Here is a 19,365-nt window from a genome sequence, read left to right on the forward strand (position 1 = left end):
TTTGCACTTCAGGGTAAAGGTCGCCTACCTTTCCGGGGATACCCTCCTGATCCCCCAACTAAGTCGGGTCCTTGTAGTTATGAGCTCACAGGGTACCAGGCACCTCGGCTGTCGGGTGTTGTCGCGGTTACCATTTGATAGACGTTGTTCTGTGATCCTCTCGCTAACGTCCGTCTCCCCGACTGAATGGTAAGTTCCGTGAGGTTGGGGACCATGTCTCAGTCTGTGCCCCTTGAGATGAACTTACTGCTGCCATCTGACAGATGTGTAAATGGGCACAGAGAGGGAAATCGTCTGCCCAAGCTCACAGGACTTGAAGGAGGCCGAGCTCCCGTGCGAACCCGCACCTGTCTCAATTCTGTTGTGCACTTACGGACCGGGAAGGCGTTGCAGGGTAACAAAAGCTCAGGGCCCGGCCCGCTCATAACCAAGAACTCATAGCAGGCTTGTTGCCTTCTGTGGCACCAGTGCTTTCCCTACGAAAACGCTAGAGCTCACAAAAACGCAGTGAGGCAGGTGCAGCTTCAGCACCCCCTGGTTGAGAAGCCCAGGTGCAGAGAGACTGAGGCCACGCATCCGGCAAAGGGGCAGTCGGGTCCGACCCCGCCGGTCTGGTTCCAGGACCAGCACACTGCGGAGTGGTGAACGTTTGTAACGAGGCCGTGAACGAGGAGTTTGGGAGCTGGTTCACCGTGACAGCCCCCGTCACCGAGGAGCCGTTCCGCACGGAGTCTCCTTGGCAAGTGATTGCCAAGGACTGGATTGGAGGAGTCACAAGACGGAGGTTTAGCAGCTGCCTGATGAATCCGGTAAAGAGACCAGCTGCCCTGGTTGGCCAGGGGCTGCGGGGCTTCCTGGGACGGCGGGACTTTCAGCACCAAGGCCGGGAAAGACCCAGACGAGCCGGGACGAGTTGGTCTCCCTAGAAATAGTCGAGAAAAGCAAGCTCCCCACGCACTTACTTGGTTTCCTGTCACCATGGTGGGGGCCTGCCGCTCTGTGGACAGGGAGGGGGCCCTGCTGGGTGCTCTGGGCTCACACCACTCCCGGGAACGTGCCTCCCACGTTCCGGCGGCATTCCGCGTGGGGGGCACAGGCCCCGCGCCCAGGGCCCAAAGCACCAAGATGACGGCTCCTTGTCTCTGTCAAGCACTTCCGGCTTCCTCCCTGGGGAATTCCACGAGGCCCTGCCGCGAAGGGCTGGGGAGGGGCGCGTGCCCAACACAATAAGGGGCAAGAGAAGGGCTTGGGAGGGAACGCCGCTCGCTGGTTCCAGCAGCTGCCTGTTCTCCGCCCCCCAACATCCCCCAACCAAGTTCATGATTAGAAAATTTGTGTTCAAAGCTCACTCCCCCCACCCGACCCACTTGGGCCCTGAGCCGTTGGATCCTAACTTAACTGTCTAGTGCAGTGCTGTCTGATAGAAAAATAATGCAAGCTATACATATAAGGCAGTTTAAAATTTTCTGGTATTAATTCCATTAAAAGGGTAAAACGATGAAATTAATTTTGATAATAGATTTAACCCCATACGTTAGAAAAAAACCCAGTATAATTTCAACACATAATCAAGACCAAAAAGATAGAGACATTTTACACTCTTTCTTTGGGGGCACTATGTCTTTGAAATCCAGTGCATCTTAACTCGGAAGCTAAATTTTCAATGGGAAGACTTGATCTGTATTTGGGCTTCACAAAAACTTGCAGTTGAAGCAGATTTGCATACTCAAGATGTTCCAGGCGTACTTAAAACCTTCCAAAAACTGAATCAGGTGTCGGTTTTGCAATTTAAATTAGTGGAAATTAAACATATAGTTCCTCAGTCACATTAGCCACGTTAGCTCAATCCACGTGTGGCTGGTGGCTATCACATCTGAAAGCACTTGACTGGAACATTCTCCCTTTTGTTCTCCTTCTTCACTTGATCTCTCCTTTCCTGCCAACATCTATAACTGGGTTTTTTTTTTTTTTAAAGGAATACAGGAGAAGTGAGATACACACACACACACACACACACACACACACACACACACACACACACACTAATTCTACGGCAAAGGCTTTGAGTATAACATCCAGCCGGATTCTGGAGGCCCCTGTGTCACATTACTGATGGTCACAAGGCCTGTGGCTTAGTTTTTCAATGTTCAGCAGACTCCCTGTTTGATGCTATATATGTGCAAGTTGTTTACTTTTCAGCCTAGGGGCAGTCAGTCGCCCCAATCAGGAGTCCCCACGCTTGGGGTGGCCGGGCAGCATTACACTGCACAGGCCACAGTCCAGAGGCAGGCGACACCGGAGGCTTTCCTGATTAGCAAACCAGAGGCCAGAAATAGGTTTTTAGTTGGTAAAAAGGGTGGCCTATTACCCTTGTATGCTTTATGTTAGAAACAGGCACCCAAAGGGCAAAAGCAGGAAGGTATGCTTGTCGGTCGGCTGAAGTACTGGGGAGCCCTGTCCTTGTGCCCCCACTCAGGGAGGGTCCCGTGTCCAGTCCTGGTTTAGATCTCTGCTGTCTAATGCCATCTCTGGGAGTAACTCCGGATGCCTCTGTGCCCCTGTCATGGCGGACTTGAATGAGCTTTTCTACCAGGTGATGGTCGGAGCCCTTAAAGGACAGAGTCCAGACTTCATCAAACCTACAGAATAGGATAAATGATGTTTGACATCCCTTTGCTATGTTTACTGGAAGTCTGCATGGGGTAGAATTTATCTGAGACTTGCTTTCCTTGCACCCAGGCAGGGAGGTGCTGGAGTGGTTTCCTGTCACCCGTCTCAAATGTCTTTACTGGCTCCTAATACCTATCGAGGAGAGACCCCAAGGGCCATGTACGACCCAACTGGTTTAACTCAGTTCACAACAAACCCTCTAGTTGCTGGATCATTTGGAGGTCCCAGTGGGGAGAACCCCAAAGGAGGGATGGGATGGCTGGGACAGTGGGATGGCAGGGATGGGGGACAGAGACACTTTAAGAAGTTTTAAGTGGTGGCTATTTGCCAAATGGGAGAGAAGTTGCTTCAATATTTTCATAGCCATCTGGCTTTCCTGGTGCTTATCAGATAATTATCAGTCCTCACCAGGGACAGCATGTGGGTGCCTTAATTATCAGCGTGTGGGTGTCTTTAGGATTTGGACTGGGTGCTTTTCGTTGTGTGGTGGCCAGCCTCCAAGATGGCGCCAATGGTTCTTATCTGCTGGTATTCACATCTTTGGATTGTCCTCTCCAATAGTGGATGGACTTTGCAATCATCAGCTCAGCTGCCATAACAAAAGAGCACAGACTGGGCAGCTTAAACAGTGGAATTATATTTCTCATAGTCTGGAGGCTAGAAGTCCAAGATCAAAGTGGCATCACGGTTGGTTTCTCCTAAGGCCTCTCTTCTTGTCTTGTAGATGGCTACCTTCATTCTGTGTCTTCACATGGCCTTTCCTCCATGTGCAGGCATCCCTGGTGTCTCTCTCTCTCTCTTCTTATAAGGATCCCTTATAAGAAGTTTTAGAACACATTGCCTGTGGTGATGCGGAAAGTAGAAGATGTTCCTAATGAACTGGGTGATGGAGCCCAGGCAGAGTGCTGGAAGGTGCCACCTGCCCTCTTCCTGGCACTTACCATGAACTGCAGGAGGGGAGAGAGGCCAACAGGGGGACTGTTGAACCACAAGGAGCTGGGACTTGATAGGACTTGAAAATTCCCTCCCTCTCCAGATGGCAAATGAAACGTAAGATGTGGGTTGGGCAAAGACCAAATCAAGGGCACTCTCAGGAAAGCACGCTCCAAAGATGAAGCTGAGTGTAAGACTGTAATATCCTTTGTCAAGAAAGCAGAGAGATCCAAGCTGGCGTGTCAGGGAATGATTCAGGTAAAACACAGGGCTTCTAAGAAGGGCTGTCCCTCCCATTCTCGGCAGAAGCCCAAGGCAGAGGAGGGTTTGTGTCAAGAAGGCTTTTGCCTACTAGGGTGAACCCCAAGAAGGAACACTACCAGTGTGGACTGATGGAGATGGAGACCCACAAAAGCAAGAGAAGCCTATGACCCCCACGCGTCTATAGGCAGGTAGCAGACTATAAAATTGCACAGCTGCAAATGTGATACCTCTCATGGAAAAGGCAGGAGGACTCAGAGGGCCGAACCAAGGAACCAGAGGGCAGAGGCAAGAGCCATGAAGGGTCATTTCTGGGCAAGAATAGGTCTAAGTCCTAATAAAGGAACTTCCAACATTTTCCTGGCTGGATTTCAGAATTGCTTTGGGCCAAGGACTCCTGTGTGTTTCTTGTTTTTCCCCTTTTGAAAAGAAGGCATGTCCATAAACTCTGTCCCACCAGACTATGTTGGGTGCATGAGGGACAGACAACCCATGTCTTCAGTTCACAGTCTTCAGATTGCTGGGAATGGTATGTAAGAACCTGAGCTTAAGGAACTACACCCAGTGAGCTCCACCTGTACCTGGACTTGATTTAGATGATGAGCTTCTGGAATTTAGACTGATGCTGGAATGGGATGAGACCCTGGGTGTGGGGGGAGGCGCTTGGGAGAGGGTGAGGGAGTTGTGCAAGTGAGAGGTGGTGAATCATTGAGGACCAGAGGACAGACTGTGGTAGCCAGTCTCTAAGACAGGGCTGCCAGGAGTTCTCACCTCCTGGTATTCAGGGCCATGGGGAGTCTTATCCACACTAGATAGAGCTGACCTGTGTAACCAGTAGGGTATTGCAAAAATGACATAGCGGCTTCTGAGGCTTGGTCCTAAGAGATGTTGTGGTTTCCATCTTGCTCTCTTGGGCCACCTTTTCAGGAAGAGCCAACTGCCATTTCAGGAGGACATTCCAGCAGTTCTCTGGATAGGTCCATGTGGTGAGGAACTGGGGTCTCCTGCCAATAGCTATGTGAGTGCGCCATCCTGGAAGCAGATTCTCCAGCCCCAGTCAAACCTTCAGATGACTGCAGCCCTGGCTGACAGCTTACCTGCAGTCTTATGAGAGACCCTGAGCTATAGCCACCCTGCTAAGCTGCTCACAAATTCCTGACCCACAAAAAGAGTATCAGATAAAAAACCCACGTTTGGGTTTTTTGTTTTTGTTTTAGTTTGGGTTTTTTTGTTTTGTTTTATTTTGCTTTAGGCCACTAGAGTGTTTTGTTTCTGTTTTTTTGTTTTTTTGAGAGCGAGAGAGCATGTGCGCAAGCAGGGGAGGGGTAGGGGGAGAGGGAGGGAGAGAATCTTAAGCAGGCTCCACGCTCCGCGTAGAGCCCAACATGGGGCTCGATCTCACGACTGTGAGATCATGACCTGAGCCGAAATCAAGAATCAGAGGCTTAACCAATTGAACCACCCAGGCAGCCCCTTGGGCCATTAAGTTTTGGGAGAATTTGTCATGCAGCAATTGATAACATATACACCGCATGTTAATTTTACATCAAAAAGACAAAAACTGTTGAATTCTGATTAATGGTGTATATACTAAAATATTTAGGAAGAAGGCTACAGATGTGTGAAATTTATTTTGAAATGCATGAAAGATGGATTAATGAATGAATAGAGGGATGGATAGACAGATATGCAGTAGAGAGTATAGCAAAATGTTAATGGTGGAATTAAGTGGGAGGGTTTTTGTAAAATTCTTTTTACTTTGCAGTATGTTTGAAAATTTTCATATGAAAATGAAAGGGGGAAATGGCTGAGTAATTTCTCAACTTCATTTGATGTTGATGGTCCGCAAGGGTTCATTTGATGATGATAATGATGATGATAGTGGTGAATATAACTGCATTTCATTTACTCCTCAGTTTGTATATTTCACAACAATAACTATTATTTGAATGGCTGAGGGAGGTAATCAGGTGAATGGTCTTGAGTGACACCAGGCGAGGGTGTGGAGCCACAGAGAGACCTGGGGACCCAGAGGACAGAGAATGGATTCTTCACATCACAGGCATGGAGGAAACCGGGGTCATGCCAAGGACTAAGTCAAGTCAAGTTGGCTACTCTGCCGGAGAGGCCAAGAGGATAGTGACAGATAGGAAGTCCCCTCCCCAAATGTCATGAAGCCTTCAGGGGAAGAGGGTGAGGGAAGGAAACTGTGGAGATTGGTCCCCAAAGTGACCAGGCTGTGAATGATAGTCACCGAGATAACTAGCCTTAAATCGGACTGAAAAATGTTAGATCAGACTAGATTGAATATGTCACGTCTGGGATGTAATTTTCCTCAATGAGCCTCAGCCTCCTGTCATCTGTGAAATGGTAATAAAATATTTAAAAGCTCCTAAGGCTGTTGTGGGTGAGGGGCATTTCGGCTGCCCATATTTCTGCACATCTGAGTCAAAGTTGTAAGTTTACAGCCTGCTATGTATTCAGATACACACACACACACACACACACACACACACACACACACACAGACTGACACACACCCACGCCCGCACGCTCGCCACGGGGGGTACCGATGTGTGCATTTGTGCAGAGCACAAAGTCTGGAGGGTCAGGCCCCAGAAAGTCAACAGGGGGTGCTGAGTGGGGAGGGTGACAAAGGATCTTTAACTGTTTTCTTACTTTCTGTTTATCCCCGAGTTTTCCATAATTGACTATGTTCTACTTTCAGAATCGGAAAAAACAAGCAAAAACCAAGACCCACCCGTGTGGCTATAAGGCCATCCCAAAACCACCGCTGGAAGTGCGAGCGAATACCTTGCTTGATGATGGGAGGCCTGTGGATGCCATCCATCACAAAGGAGAACATCTTCCCGCCGGCGCTCATGGGCCGCTTGTGACAGGCAGGAGGGACCATGGTGGGCCTGGGAACCCCCTGGGACCAGCTCCTCTGCACTGGTGCTGGCCGGATCCCCAGGGGGAAGGGCATCTGCAGAGGTGGGGGGGACTGTTGCGACTGCTGTGTGGCCGCAGGTGGCTGTGGTCTTGGCCAAGGTACCGGGCCACTCATCCATGGGGAGGAGACCTGCAGGGGCAGAGAAGAGAGTCGGAGCAGGGTCCGATCAGCTGGGGGTGGTCTCCACCTTTGTCCCAGCCATATAATTGCTGCCCTAGGGCTCAGCTTCTAAGTCACTTCCCCAAGGAAGCCCCCTCCCCCGTCCCCCGCCAGACCATCCCCAAGTTTGGAATGGCAGGCCCCACCGTGGGTCACATTGCACCATCACACCACCAGTTCCTGGGGACAGCCTTCATGCGGCCGAGAGGGTCACAGGCATCACCCTGTTTGATACACCCAACACTCTGTCATGAGACTGAGGCTGAGCGAGACCTTGTGACTTTCCAAGATCCTAGATTTGCTGGTGAGCCTCTGAGCTGGCAGAACGTCACCTCCAAGAGGATAAGGGCTTTCTGTCTATCTTGCTCACCCCTGTGTCCCCAGCACCTAGAATAATGCCTGGCACATACAGAGCAGGCCCTCCAATACTGGTTGAAAGAATGAATGAACAAATCCCTGAGATTCACACCGGGCTCTTCAGGACCCCCAGCCTGCTCTCCTTCCATCCACACTCTGCATCTGTTGGGCACTTCTAATGCCATCTGCCCCTCTGAAGCCAAGAGCTCTGGGACGGCAGGGACCCCGCCTGTCTCGTTAACCTTTGATCCTCAACATGTACCACACCCGACTCTTGGGAAATGCTCCATAAACGTCTACCGAGGGATTTGTTTCATCATCTGACCCTAGGAAGAGGCCTGCGGCTACTTTATATGGGAAGCACACCCAACCCCGTCTAATCGTGGACAGACACGTGCTGAGGGATGCTGACACCTGGCTTCTGCCTGGGTTTGACGCTTCAGCGGTGGTTTCTCCCAGGGCCTAGTGGTTCAACCGTAACATTGGGGTGTGCTATCATTTATTGTTCCTTCCTTATCTATTTCTCATGATAGTCCTGCCGAGCAGAACTCCTATATTACAAAACGACTCCTATATTACAAACGAGGCATGGTGAGGTTAATGAGTTTACCCAGGCTCAGGTAGTGGTGGGGAGGGAATTGGGAATGAGGTCTGATGACCCCTGTCTCTGTCTCACCTCCCCCACTCCAATTCTCTTGGCAGAAAAAAACACACCGAGTTCAAAGGTTTGCCACTATGTAGGGCCACACATCTATTCCCCCCTGCCTGGGGCTCATGTGTCTCCTGTAGACGGGAGAGAATATGAACTCAGAGACACACAGTGAGAGAGAGACACTTCCAAATACGAGCACCTACTCATAGAAATTCCTACAGCTTCAGTTAGATTTAAGAGGAAGATTCTCCATTCATTCAGGCTCTAGACTTTCTCCAGCAAGTCGAAGATCCTGTGCGTTCTCTCTGAAGACTTTTTCTTGGAGTCCGTGAGGACAGCGTTCAGGGAAATCAAGCTCCAAGCTCCAACTGCCTGGGGACATCTGGCCCATCATTCATAATGGCACTGGCCCACTTTAAACCTGTTTCAGGAACGGACTTGGCAGTGTTCCAGGGCTGCTTCTTCCGCGCACTTTTCCAATTTCTCTCCAGTGTCAACATCTCAGCCTCTCCACCTGTGCTTTCTTCCTTTCGTTATTCCCCAGGGCCAGGGTGTCCCGCTCCTGCCCTGCACTAAGTTCCCCATCCATCCTGTCGCCTCCCCACCTCGGAGGGTCTGTCTTGCCTCAATTATTTCTATAACATTTTCCCACCAGTTAAATAAATATTCACTGGCCCATGGGCCAAAGGTGAGAAGGGGTAAATTCTAATGTGCTAAAAAACAAATCTGGAGGTTGCTGGGAGGCGTGGAAGAACTCCCCTTTTGTGCTGGGATCCTCAGGTCATACGTTCACCGCTAACTAACGGCAAGGGTGCCAGCGGGAGTGAGCCCGTCCGGCACGTCCAACACCATCCACTTCCCCAGGGGGCAGCCCAGACCCCACTCAGGTCTTTTGGAGCGGCTGGCGAATCCCCCGCCCAATCGCTAAGCAACTTATGAGTGGGGCTAAGCACCCAGCCAATCATATTCCCTGGCCTCAGTGATTGGCTCAGCGGTGAGGCGTGTGATCCAATCAGAGCCAAAGGGACCCAGGGAGCCCGTGGCCGGACACCAGGGTCTGGAGTGGTCTGCGGACTTGACAATGTAGCCTGCCTGAGGGAGCGGGGCCGAGGCCTGGAGAGCTAGAAGCCGCTGTTGCTTTAATCGTGGTAAATCACACGTAACGCCACATTTGCATCTTAACCGTTTTTAAGCGTACGGGTCCGGGAGTGCCAAGGACACTCACGTTGCTGGGAGACACATCTTCAGAAGGTTTCCATCTTACAGGACGGAAACTCTGTCCCCATTAAACACCACCACCCCCTTCCCCCTCCCCCAGCCCCTGGCACCCACCATTCCGCTTTCTGTCTCTGTGAATTTGACTCCTCTAGGGACCTCAGGCAAGTGGAACTGTACCGCCTTTGTCTTTGGGCGACTGGCTGATTTCACTGAGCATTGTGTCCTCAAGGTTCACGCGCGTTGTAGCAGGTGTCAGAATTCACATTTTGTTTAGCCATTTTGGGGCACTTGGGTTCCCATCGACTGCTGTGAACGTGGAGTTGCACGTGGGGAGCTGGCTTTGAGCCCTGGCTGGGGCGGTACCCTGAGCTGCTCAGCCCCGGTGAGGCCGCCTAGAGCTGGTTTCTGTCACTTGCAGCCCAGAGCCCTAATGATAGGGTCCCTAAGGGGGAAGGAGCCAGGGACATATACATGCACGAAAGGCTCCATTTGGCTTTTCGGATTCAAAAATAAAATTAAAAATAAAACTATAAGGCTTTTTGTTTTCTTTCTCAAGCTTGTTGGTTGAGGGTGGCTTTAGTTGGAAGGTAAAAGTTGATTTTCTCTGGTTTGCATGCTTGCTCTATAATAAGCAAGGTCAAGGTTTTCTCAGAAATCGCTGCCAGTACATAAGGAAACAGGCAGGGGTAAAGCAAACACAAGAAAAGGACTCACGTTAAAAGCTAGTTCTGGGCTGTGCTCACATTAGAATGTACCCCGAGCTTGGGGTCAAGGTCAGTTATCAACAAGTCTGTTTTTAGAAACGTGAGTTTAAAAATACACGCTAATGCCTTTTTTCTTTCTCTTTTCCCTTTTCTCTGACCATATGGTATGTTGCATGTTTTTTGTTGTTTTTGAGGGAGCATATGTTACACTCCTGATTTCTTCCACACTGTCTTTAAAATAGCAGGTTGTCAACCACCTGGATTAGCCAGGCCACACCCGCTACTGAATTTGTATCAGCTTGAACAAACACCCGTCAATAATTTACTCAAGAAAACATAACCCAATTTTTCAGATTATCTACTTGTTCTTGATGTTATCTTTCCAGTGTGTGCTTCTAGCCCTGTAAGGGGTGCAGGTTGAATGGGACACCCTAAAATAACCAAGGGAGTTTGCATATTGGGTGCCTCCAAGACCCACACCCGCTGCCAGGACGCCCCGGAGGCTGGGCAGACGGTGAAGCCGACTTTGCCCTTGGAGAGCCTGTCACGTGCTCTGCTGTTCGTAATTGCCGATATTTCTCCGGCGATGAGCCACCACGTCAGGAAGGCACCCGGGTGCCAGAGACTGTGTTGTGCTCTCATCTAATTGCCAGAACAATCCCAGAGGTGGGGGAGGCATTTTTGCCCCCATGTTGTGGATTAAGAAACTGAAGCTCAGAGAGGGTAAGTGACTCGCCCAAGGTCCCCCAGCCGGGAAGCGATGATGCTGTTTGACTCTAACACCTGGGCTCTTAGAGCTTCGAGCTCGTTTGAAGTCATGATTTTTTTTTATAACTGCTTTCCATACTCACAGAAGGGTCTTAGATGATCGGTTAACAGGGAATAGGAAATTTTCTAAGTTACAAAAAAGAAAGGAAGAAAGAGACGGTGTGAAAACCACAAGATGTTGCACACGCTGCTTGGAATCGGGATTCCAAGGCTCCAGGCTCTGGGCTGTCAGCACAGAGCCCGACACGGGGCTCGAACTCACAGACTGTGAGATCATGTCCTGAGCCGACATCGGATGCTTAACTAACTGAGCCACCCTGGTGCCCCCATGAGAGCCAGGTATTAAATGCCCAGGAATTTTGTGAGCTGGTTGATAAGAAGCCATTAATAAAAATTAAATTATATGAACTTACAATTAAACGATAGTAGAAACAAAAGTAACATAGCTAACACTCACCCTTCCAAATTATATTACATTATTTTACCCCTCTCCATGCTCTTGAGGTGATTTAACCCTACATGTGCGTGCTACCTCACGTCTCCCTGTATCTCTGTATTCAGTGATGTTTCCCTGGTCTCTTGAGATTGGCCATGGTGGGAGTATTTACACCACAGAAATAGCAAACACTGTAAATCAGAGCTTGATCTGTTTTGTGTTGTCAACTGTCCACACTGAAGAAGCTTCTGGAGAAAATGTTAACAATGCAGGGCACCTGTGTGGCTCAGTCGGTTAAGGGTCCAACTTCGGCTCAGGTCACGATCTTGACGGTTCGTGGGTTCGAGCCCCACGTCGGGTTCTGTGCTGACGGCTCAGAGCCTGGAGCCTGCTTCGGATTCTGTGTCTCCCTCTCTCTGCCCCTCCCCCATTCTCTCTCTCTCTCAAAAATAAATAAACATGAAAAAATTAAAAAAAAAAAAGAGGAGAGTTCTGACACTTGCTACAACACGGATGGACCGTGAGGACATTACACTCTGTAAGCGAAGGGAGATGGTCACCAACGGACAAACACTGTGAGATTCCACTTCTGTGAGGGGCCCGGAGCGGTCAAGTTCATAGAGACAGAAAGAGTGGCGGCTGGGGGAGCAAGGAAGAGGGAGGGAGCTTTCACGTAACGGGCACAGGGTTTCGGATTGGGAAGAGGAAGAACGTTCTGGAGATGGCTGCACAGCAGTGTGCGTGCAGTGACGGAACTATATGCTCACAAGAGGTTCAGACGGTGAATGTTTTCGGTATTTTGCCACCATTTTAAAATCTAAAAATGAAAAACGAACAAAAATAACGAAGTGCCTCCAAGGTGTGGGGGAGGGTGACAGAAATGGATGGAAAGGTTCTGGAAGCGGGTGGTAGTGATGGCTACAGAACCCCGTAAACGTGCAAACACCGAACGGCACACGTACAAACGGGTGAGGTGTGTGTGGTGCAAGTTATATTCGAGGAAGCTGTTAAAAGCAGGCAAGCAAACGTGGTCCCGAGGAACCCTTTGGGGGTGATGAGTTTGCTCACTGCCTTGATGATGGTCCGTCTGGCACACGCCTAAGTCAAAGTCGATCAAGTTACATCCTTTAAACACCTGCGGCTTTCTTGCCTGTCAGTCTATCTCCAAAAGCCGGTTTTTAAAAAGCGGCACAGGGGTGCCCGGGGACTCCGTCGGTTAAGTGCCCCACTCTCGATTTCGGCTCAGGTCACATAACCTCGCGGTTCGTGAGTTCGTGGAACACAGGGCTCCACGCTGACCTTGCGGAGCCTGCTCGGGATCCCCTCTCTCTCCTCTCTCTGCCCCTCCCCAGCTTGCACACTCTCAAAAATAAATAAAGTGTCTAAAAAAAAAAAAAAGCGGCACAGTTTTCCATATACGAAGAACTCCTTGTACTTTTTTAAATGACGTCCCCTTTTGATGGATAGCTAGCTTTCAATTTTCGTGTCCCTATAAATAACATTTCCATAAATACCTTTGTGTGAACACAGGCAGATGTCGTCTGTCCCCCTGTCCCCTACTGGCAAGCCACAGAATGAGAATCTCCCAGGCAGGGGGCCTGGGAACTTGTAATTTTGTCGGACGTTCCAAATACATTCTTATAATCAATCACACGTGTTTGACAAACATTGACTCACGCTTCACAGACCTGGGTTTATAGGCTTGGCGTTTGAGACTCTGTTTTCTCTGGTTCCTGAAACAATCTGTAAATGCTTTAGAGGAGGAGTTCCAAATTTAGGTTTTCCTTGTGTTGGGGGCACGTCGGAATCACCAGGGAGCTTGTGAGAACGCATATTCCCCAGTGCACACCCCGTTCCCAGGGAGGTTGGGGAGGGTTGCCAGATTTAACATAAATATATAGATTTAAAAAATCTAGGGGTGCCTGGGAGGCTCGGTCAGTTAAGTATCCGACTTCGGCTCAGGTCACGGTCTCGCGGTCCGTGAGTTCCGGCCCCGCGTCGGGCTCTGTGCTGACAGCTCAGAGCCTGGAGCCTGTTTCAGATTCTGTGTCTCCCTCTCTCTCTGACCCTCCCCCTATTCGTGCTCTGTCTCTCTCTGTCTCAAAAATAAGTAAATGTTAAAAAAAAATTTTTAAAAACCTAAATAAAATACAGTGTGTCCAATTAACTCTGAATTTCAGATAAACAACAAATAATTTTTTTTAGGCATAAGTGGCCTTTTGCAATATTTGGGACATACTTATACTAAACAATTATTTGGCGTTTATCTGCAGTTCAGATTTAGCTGGGTGTCCTGTATTTTATCTGTCAATCTTTTAAAAAATTTTTTTAACTTTTTAATTTATTTTTGAGAGACAAAGAGAGACAGCATGAGCGGCGGAGGGGCAGAGAGAGAGAGGGAGACACAGAATCCGAAGCAGGCTCCAGGCTCTGAGCTGTCAGCACAGAGCCCGACGCGGGGCTCGAACTCGCGAACCGTGAGATCATGACCTGAGGTGAAGCTGACACTTAACCAACTGAGCCACCCAGGCGCCCCAACTGTCAGCCTTAAGTACAAGTCCTTGGGCCTGGGTGAGGCCCAGGGATCTGCATGCTTGGTCTGCTCCCCACAGGGTTTGAAGTACTGGGGGGTCCTTGGAGCCCACGTTGAAACCTTGATCAGGTCAACACCTTCCGGGTCAGGAGCCCCTCCTCGGTGCTGCCACAGGACCCTGGTACGGTCCATGAGCAAACACACTTTAATGATCTAAGGGGGATAAGGCAGCTGTGCAGTAGCAGAAAAATCTGTCCCCCATCTTCAAAGCCAAAGGTGATGGATGTGACATCGTGGCTCCTGCAGCCTGAGGGATTCTGTTGATCTGCCTGGGGTGCATATTTAGGGCTGCCTGAGGGCTCAAAACCCCAGGATTCTGTGTAGATCCTCTAAATTTAATTTGCTTATACTCGGCCTTGTCCCAGAAAGGACTTTAAGCCTTGGAGGTCTCACTCAACGTAGCATTCTTGGGGGTGGTGAGATAAATGCGCCATCTCTCTGGGACACGCGTGGCAGAGATTCATTCCGTGCTCACCGGGAATGGGCGCTGTGCTAGTTGTACGATTATAATCATCTCAACCCTCAAGATGAGCCTGCAAGGTCATTGCTGCCATTGGCCCCATTCTGTAGGTGAGGAAACAGAGGTTCTGAGGGGTCCGGTGGCTCGCTCAAGAGCGCACGAAAGTATACAAGTGGCAGAGCTGGGATCCTGATCAAACCCTGGGTTGCTAACCCCCTCCTCCCGCCCCCATCCCACCTCTCGTAAACAGCACGTTCCTCGTGACTGAGGTTTAATGGGTAAGTTCTGTATTACATTTGGCTTAAACCGCGGCCACGTTCTGGGTCAGGACCCCGGGGACATTTCTGATCGGGGGCACAAGAACAGCTGCTAAGCGTTGAGTGTCTGCTCAGGGCGGACGCTGACTTTCGGGCTCTACAGCCGGATCAATGCCAGGCCGTGCTGGCAAGCCCGAGACCCAGGCCTAGAAAGAACCCTGCTCGGGGGCACAGAGCGAGGAAGCTGCAGACGGCTGATCTGCCTAAAAAGAAGCAACCATCTCTGAGGTTTCAAAAGCGCATCCTGCCTTCCATCTGCCCTGATCAAGCTTTGCATTTTCAGCAAAACGCTACACTTAGCTCTGGGTTTGCCACGGTGCAAAATTTACATGTCATTCCAGGAAATGCCCAGAAGAGGGCGCGAGGACTCACGCCCCGCCAGGATCCACCGGGATAGGTGTGAACCTTGCCGGGGTCCAGTCGGTCAGCGTCACCGGTGTGCATGGCGTGAAATCCGAGGGGCGCGCGGCGGACAAGGACCACCCTTCGGACGCACAGGGGTCTGGTCTCACCGAGGATGGGTTTTCGATGACCAGTTCGTAGGTCAGCCCTCCAGACCCAAATCTCAGGATGTCTCCGGGTAGCAGCTTCACGGCCACATTCTGAATGTGGCACTCGTTGACGAAGGTGCCGTTTCTGGAATTGAAGTCCTGGAGAACAAAGCTGTCCTCGGCCTCATTATATTCAATGAGCGCATGATGGTTGTCGATGTCAGGAGACTGAAATACATAAGGAAGGCGGCTGTAACCAAGAACACAAGAATGAACAGCAGGGGCCCCTCACATCTACTGCTGAGCACTGGGTATCAGAAGGTGCTAAGCGCCTCGCCTGGCTGGCTGGTCACCACAGCCCTCATTTAAAAATGATGACAGGCAGAGTCAGGGAAGATAGCGACCCGGCCAAGGTCACATGGATAGTGTCTGGTGGGGCTGGGGTGTGCGTTCTCTCTGACTCCAGACCCAGAGCAGGTGCCCAAGTTGTTGGCTGGGGATCCGGCAGCACGGAGGCCAAGGGAACTCTGTGGAGTCTGGACGAGCACGTGTCTGGCCAGGGAATCGGCCACTTTCTATATCCCTGACCCCACACAGGTATGCTTTTGGTCGTCCCGAACGGCAGGACAGAAAGCAGAAACGGCCCCACACCCAAACCAGAAAGGTCACTTGGCAAGTGACCACTGTCCACTTCCTGTAAGGAAAACACCAAGTTCATGGAATAAAGTACATAGAGTTAAACGGGGGGGGGGGGGGTTCCTAATGATTGGCGTTCATTAATTTTGTGTTCAACTCATTAAAAAAATAACATTTCAAAAAATATTACAGAAAATGAGAACCGGAAAAAAGCACAAAGACAACATTAAAATCACCTAGGCTCCCATCCCCCCAGAGCCAGGTGCCGTGAACATCCTTCTAGTCCTCTGTCTGTGCTTACAATCTTGTGAAAAAGTTGAAAGAAAATTGAGATCACAGCACATCACCTAGTTTTTTAACTACCTTTAGAAAACCTTGGTGTGCAATGAAGATTTTCCCATGTGATTAGCTATTTCTATTGCTTCTTAAAAGCTACTCAGAATTTATCTAATCGAAGATGATCTACTTTTTTTTTTTTTTTTTGTAAGTAGGCTTCATGCCCAGCGTGGAGCCCACTGCGGGGCTTGAGCTCATGGCTGAGATCAAAACCTGAGCTGGGATCCAGAGTCGGACACTTGACTCACCGAGCCACCCACGTGCCCCAATGATCTACTTTTTAATAGGAGGCCTGGTGTGATTACATTTCCAAAAAGAGAGGGACCCCAGACGGTGTGTCTGTGAATTGGCAGTGGAGGGCAGAAGGCTCTGCTGTAATTTCGCTTTGATCAGAAGACCGAGCAGGGCCCAGTGGCCAGAAGGAAATACCATATTCCCCTGGCCGTGGGGCTCTGGACTGTGGCTGCAGGGCATATGTGAAGCCTTTCTCTTTTCAGGACACTGCCTATGAGACATCCACTTCAGCCTGCGACTTTGCAATTATTTTCTAAATTTATCTTCTCGTGGGGCGCGTGGGTGGTTCAGTCGGTTGAGCGTCCAACTCTTGATTTCGGCTCTGGTCATGATCTCACGGTTCGTGAGATCAAGCCCCGCATGGGGCTCTGTGCTGACACTGTGGAGCCTGCATGGGATTCTCTCTTCCCTCTCTGCCCCTCCCCTGCTTGGACGCACCTGTGTGTTTTCTCTCTCTCTCTCTCTCTCTCTCTCAAAATAAATAAATAAACATTTAAATGTATCCTCCTGGAGTGCCTCATCCAACTTTCATACAAAGAGTACTTGCACTTAGAAATCGACAGTGAAGTCTCAAAATGCAATAATAACCAGTCACTTGTATCAATAATAGACTAATTGCTTATGTTATGCTGTTATATAGCAATACAACAGCTTGTATTAATAGACTATATTAATTAAACATTACATGCCAGGAAATGTGCTAAGTGCTCTCTTGCATTATCCATTTCATCTACACAACAGCCCAAAGGGATAGTTCTCTATTTTGTAGATAAGGAAACTGAGGCACAGAATGATCACATTTGTGCAGAGTTACCCAGCTTGACTACCCTGGCTTCTACTTGGATTTGCTTGATTCAAATGTCCGTGTTCTTACTCACTTTGCAAATTTTTATCATACACTTGGGCACTCAAAATATTGAAATGCAGAAAGAAAGCAGGAGTAACTATATTAATTTCAGACGGAAAAGACTTCAGAGCCAGGAGTATTCTCAGGGATAAAGAGAGGATGCAAGGATATGACGATAAAGGAGTCAGTTCTCCAAGAAGACATAACAATCCTTAATTGTATGTGCCTAACGATGAAGCATCAGAATAAATGAGGCAAAAACTGATAGAGGTTCAAGGAGAAATAGACAAATTCATTATGAGAGTTAGAGACTTCAACATTCCTGTTTCAGTAATGGCCAGATCCAGCAGGCAGAAAGTTAGTAAGGATAAAGCTGAACTGAACAACACCGTTAATCAATTAGATCTAATTGACAGGCACAGACAATTTCACCAAACAACAACAAAATGCACGTTGTTCTCACGCTCACATGGAACGTTCCCCAAGATAGACCCCATTCTGGGCCACAAACCATAACAAATTTAAAAGGACAGAACTCCTACACAGCATGCCTTCAGTCTACAATGGAATCAGACTAGAAATCAATAGCAGAAAAATAACTGAAAATTACAAAATATTTGGAGATTAAACGACACACTTCTAAACAGCCTGTGGGTCAAGGAGAAGCCTCAAGAAAAATAAAAAAAAATTACCTAAATGAAATGAATCTAATCTTTCACCTTGGGAAAGCCTAACCCAAACAGAAGAAATGAAACAAAAATTCAGACAGAAATGAATGAAATAAAAACAGGAAAATAATAGAGAAACATCAGTGAAACCAAAAGTTGATTCTTTGAAAAGATCAGTAAAATTGACAAGCCTCTAGCAGGCTAACCAAGAACAAGAGAGAGAGAGGGTACAAGTTACTAAAACCAGAAATGAAAGAGAGAGGTTCACTACTGATCACATAAATATTAAAGATAACAGAGGAATATTATAAACAATTCTATGCCCACAAATTTGATAACTTAGAGGAAACTGACCAACTCCTTGAAAGATACAATGTACCAAAACTCATACAAGGAGAAATAAATAACCTGAATAGGCCCATATCTATTAAAGAATTTTAATCAATAATGAATAACTTTCCAGAAAGCACCTGGTTCCTGGTACAGAAAGCACCAGGTTCAGATGGGTTCACTGGTGAATCCCATCAAACACTTAAGGAAAAAACGATACCAGTTCTCTACAACCTCTTTCAGAAAATCGAAGCAGAAGAAACACTTCCTAACTCATTCTGTGAGGACAACATTAGTCTAATACCAAAACCAGATAAAGATATTACAAGAAGGGACAACTTCAGACCAGTATCTCTCATGAACACAGATGAAACATCCTCAACGAAATATTAGCAAATCCAATCCAACAATGTATACACCACAAGCAAGTGGGATTCATTTCAGGTAAGCAAGGCTGGTTCAGCATTTTGAAAATCAATTAATGCTGTCCATCACCTCAACAGGCTAGAGAAGAAAAGCCACATGATCATAGTCAGGTGAAGAAAGAGCATTTGACAAAATCCAGCAGCCATTTGTGATTACACACACACACACACACACACACACACACACACACACACTTGTGGCAAATTAGGAATAGAGGGGAACTTCCTCAACTTGATAAAGAACATCTACAAAAACCCTAAAGCTAACATCATACTTAATGGTGAGAAACTAGAAACCTTCTCATTAAGATCAGGAACAGGACAAGGATGTCCTCTTTCACACTTCTTTTTTAACACGGTACTGTGTCCTAGCCAGGGCAGGCAATAAGACAAGAAAAGGAAATAAAAGGTATACAGATTGGAAAGGAAGAAATAAAACTGTCTCTATTTGCAGATGACATGACTGCCTATGTAGAAAATCCCCATGAATCAACAAAAACACTCCTAGAACTAGTAAGCAATTATAGCAAGGTTGTAGGATACAAAATTAATATACAAAAGTCAGTTGCTTTCCTATATACCAGAAATGAACAACTGGAATCGGAAATGAAAAACACAACACCATTTACATTAGCAGCAGAAAGAAAAGAAAAGAAAAAAAAAGAGAAAGAAAGAAAGAAAGAAAGAAAGAAAGAAAGAAAGGGAGGGAGGGAGGAAGGAGGGAAGGAAGCAAGGAAGGAAGGAAGGAAGGAAGGAAGGAAGGAAGGAAGGAAGATAGATTAAGAAAGAGTGAAAGACCAGACAGACAGACTTAGGTAGAAGTCTAACAGAATATGTAAAGATATATATGAAGAAAA

At 48.2% G+C, this 19,365-nt stretch overlaps 1 protein-coding gene across 1 annotated transcript in view; it reads right to left on the reverse strand.

Annotated features, from left to right (window-relative positions):
• The window catches only part of FHAD1 (forkhead associated phosphopeptide binding domain 1), a 118,295-nt gene that overhangs the window by 83,789 nt on the left and 15,141 nt on the right, over positions 1–19,365 (reverse strand). The window contains 3 exon segments of the mRNA XM_047085238.1: positions 6,626–6,646; positions 6,649–6,946; positions 14,994–15,200. Of these exon segments, the coding sequence (XP_046941194.1) occupies positions 6,626–6,646; positions 6,649–6,946; positions 14,994–15,200 (526 nt within the window).

The sequence above is a fragment of the Lynx rufus genome, unplaced genomic scaffold (assembly GCF_022079265.1).
Source record: "Lynx rufus isolate CCGP_SWC_20201006 ecotype Redwood Valley unplaced genomic scaffold, mLynRuf1.p SCAF_2, whole genome shotgun sequence".
NCBI classification, from domain to species: domain Eukaryota; kingdom Metazoa; phylum Chordata; class Mammalia; order Carnivora; family Felidae; genus Lynx; species Lynx rufus.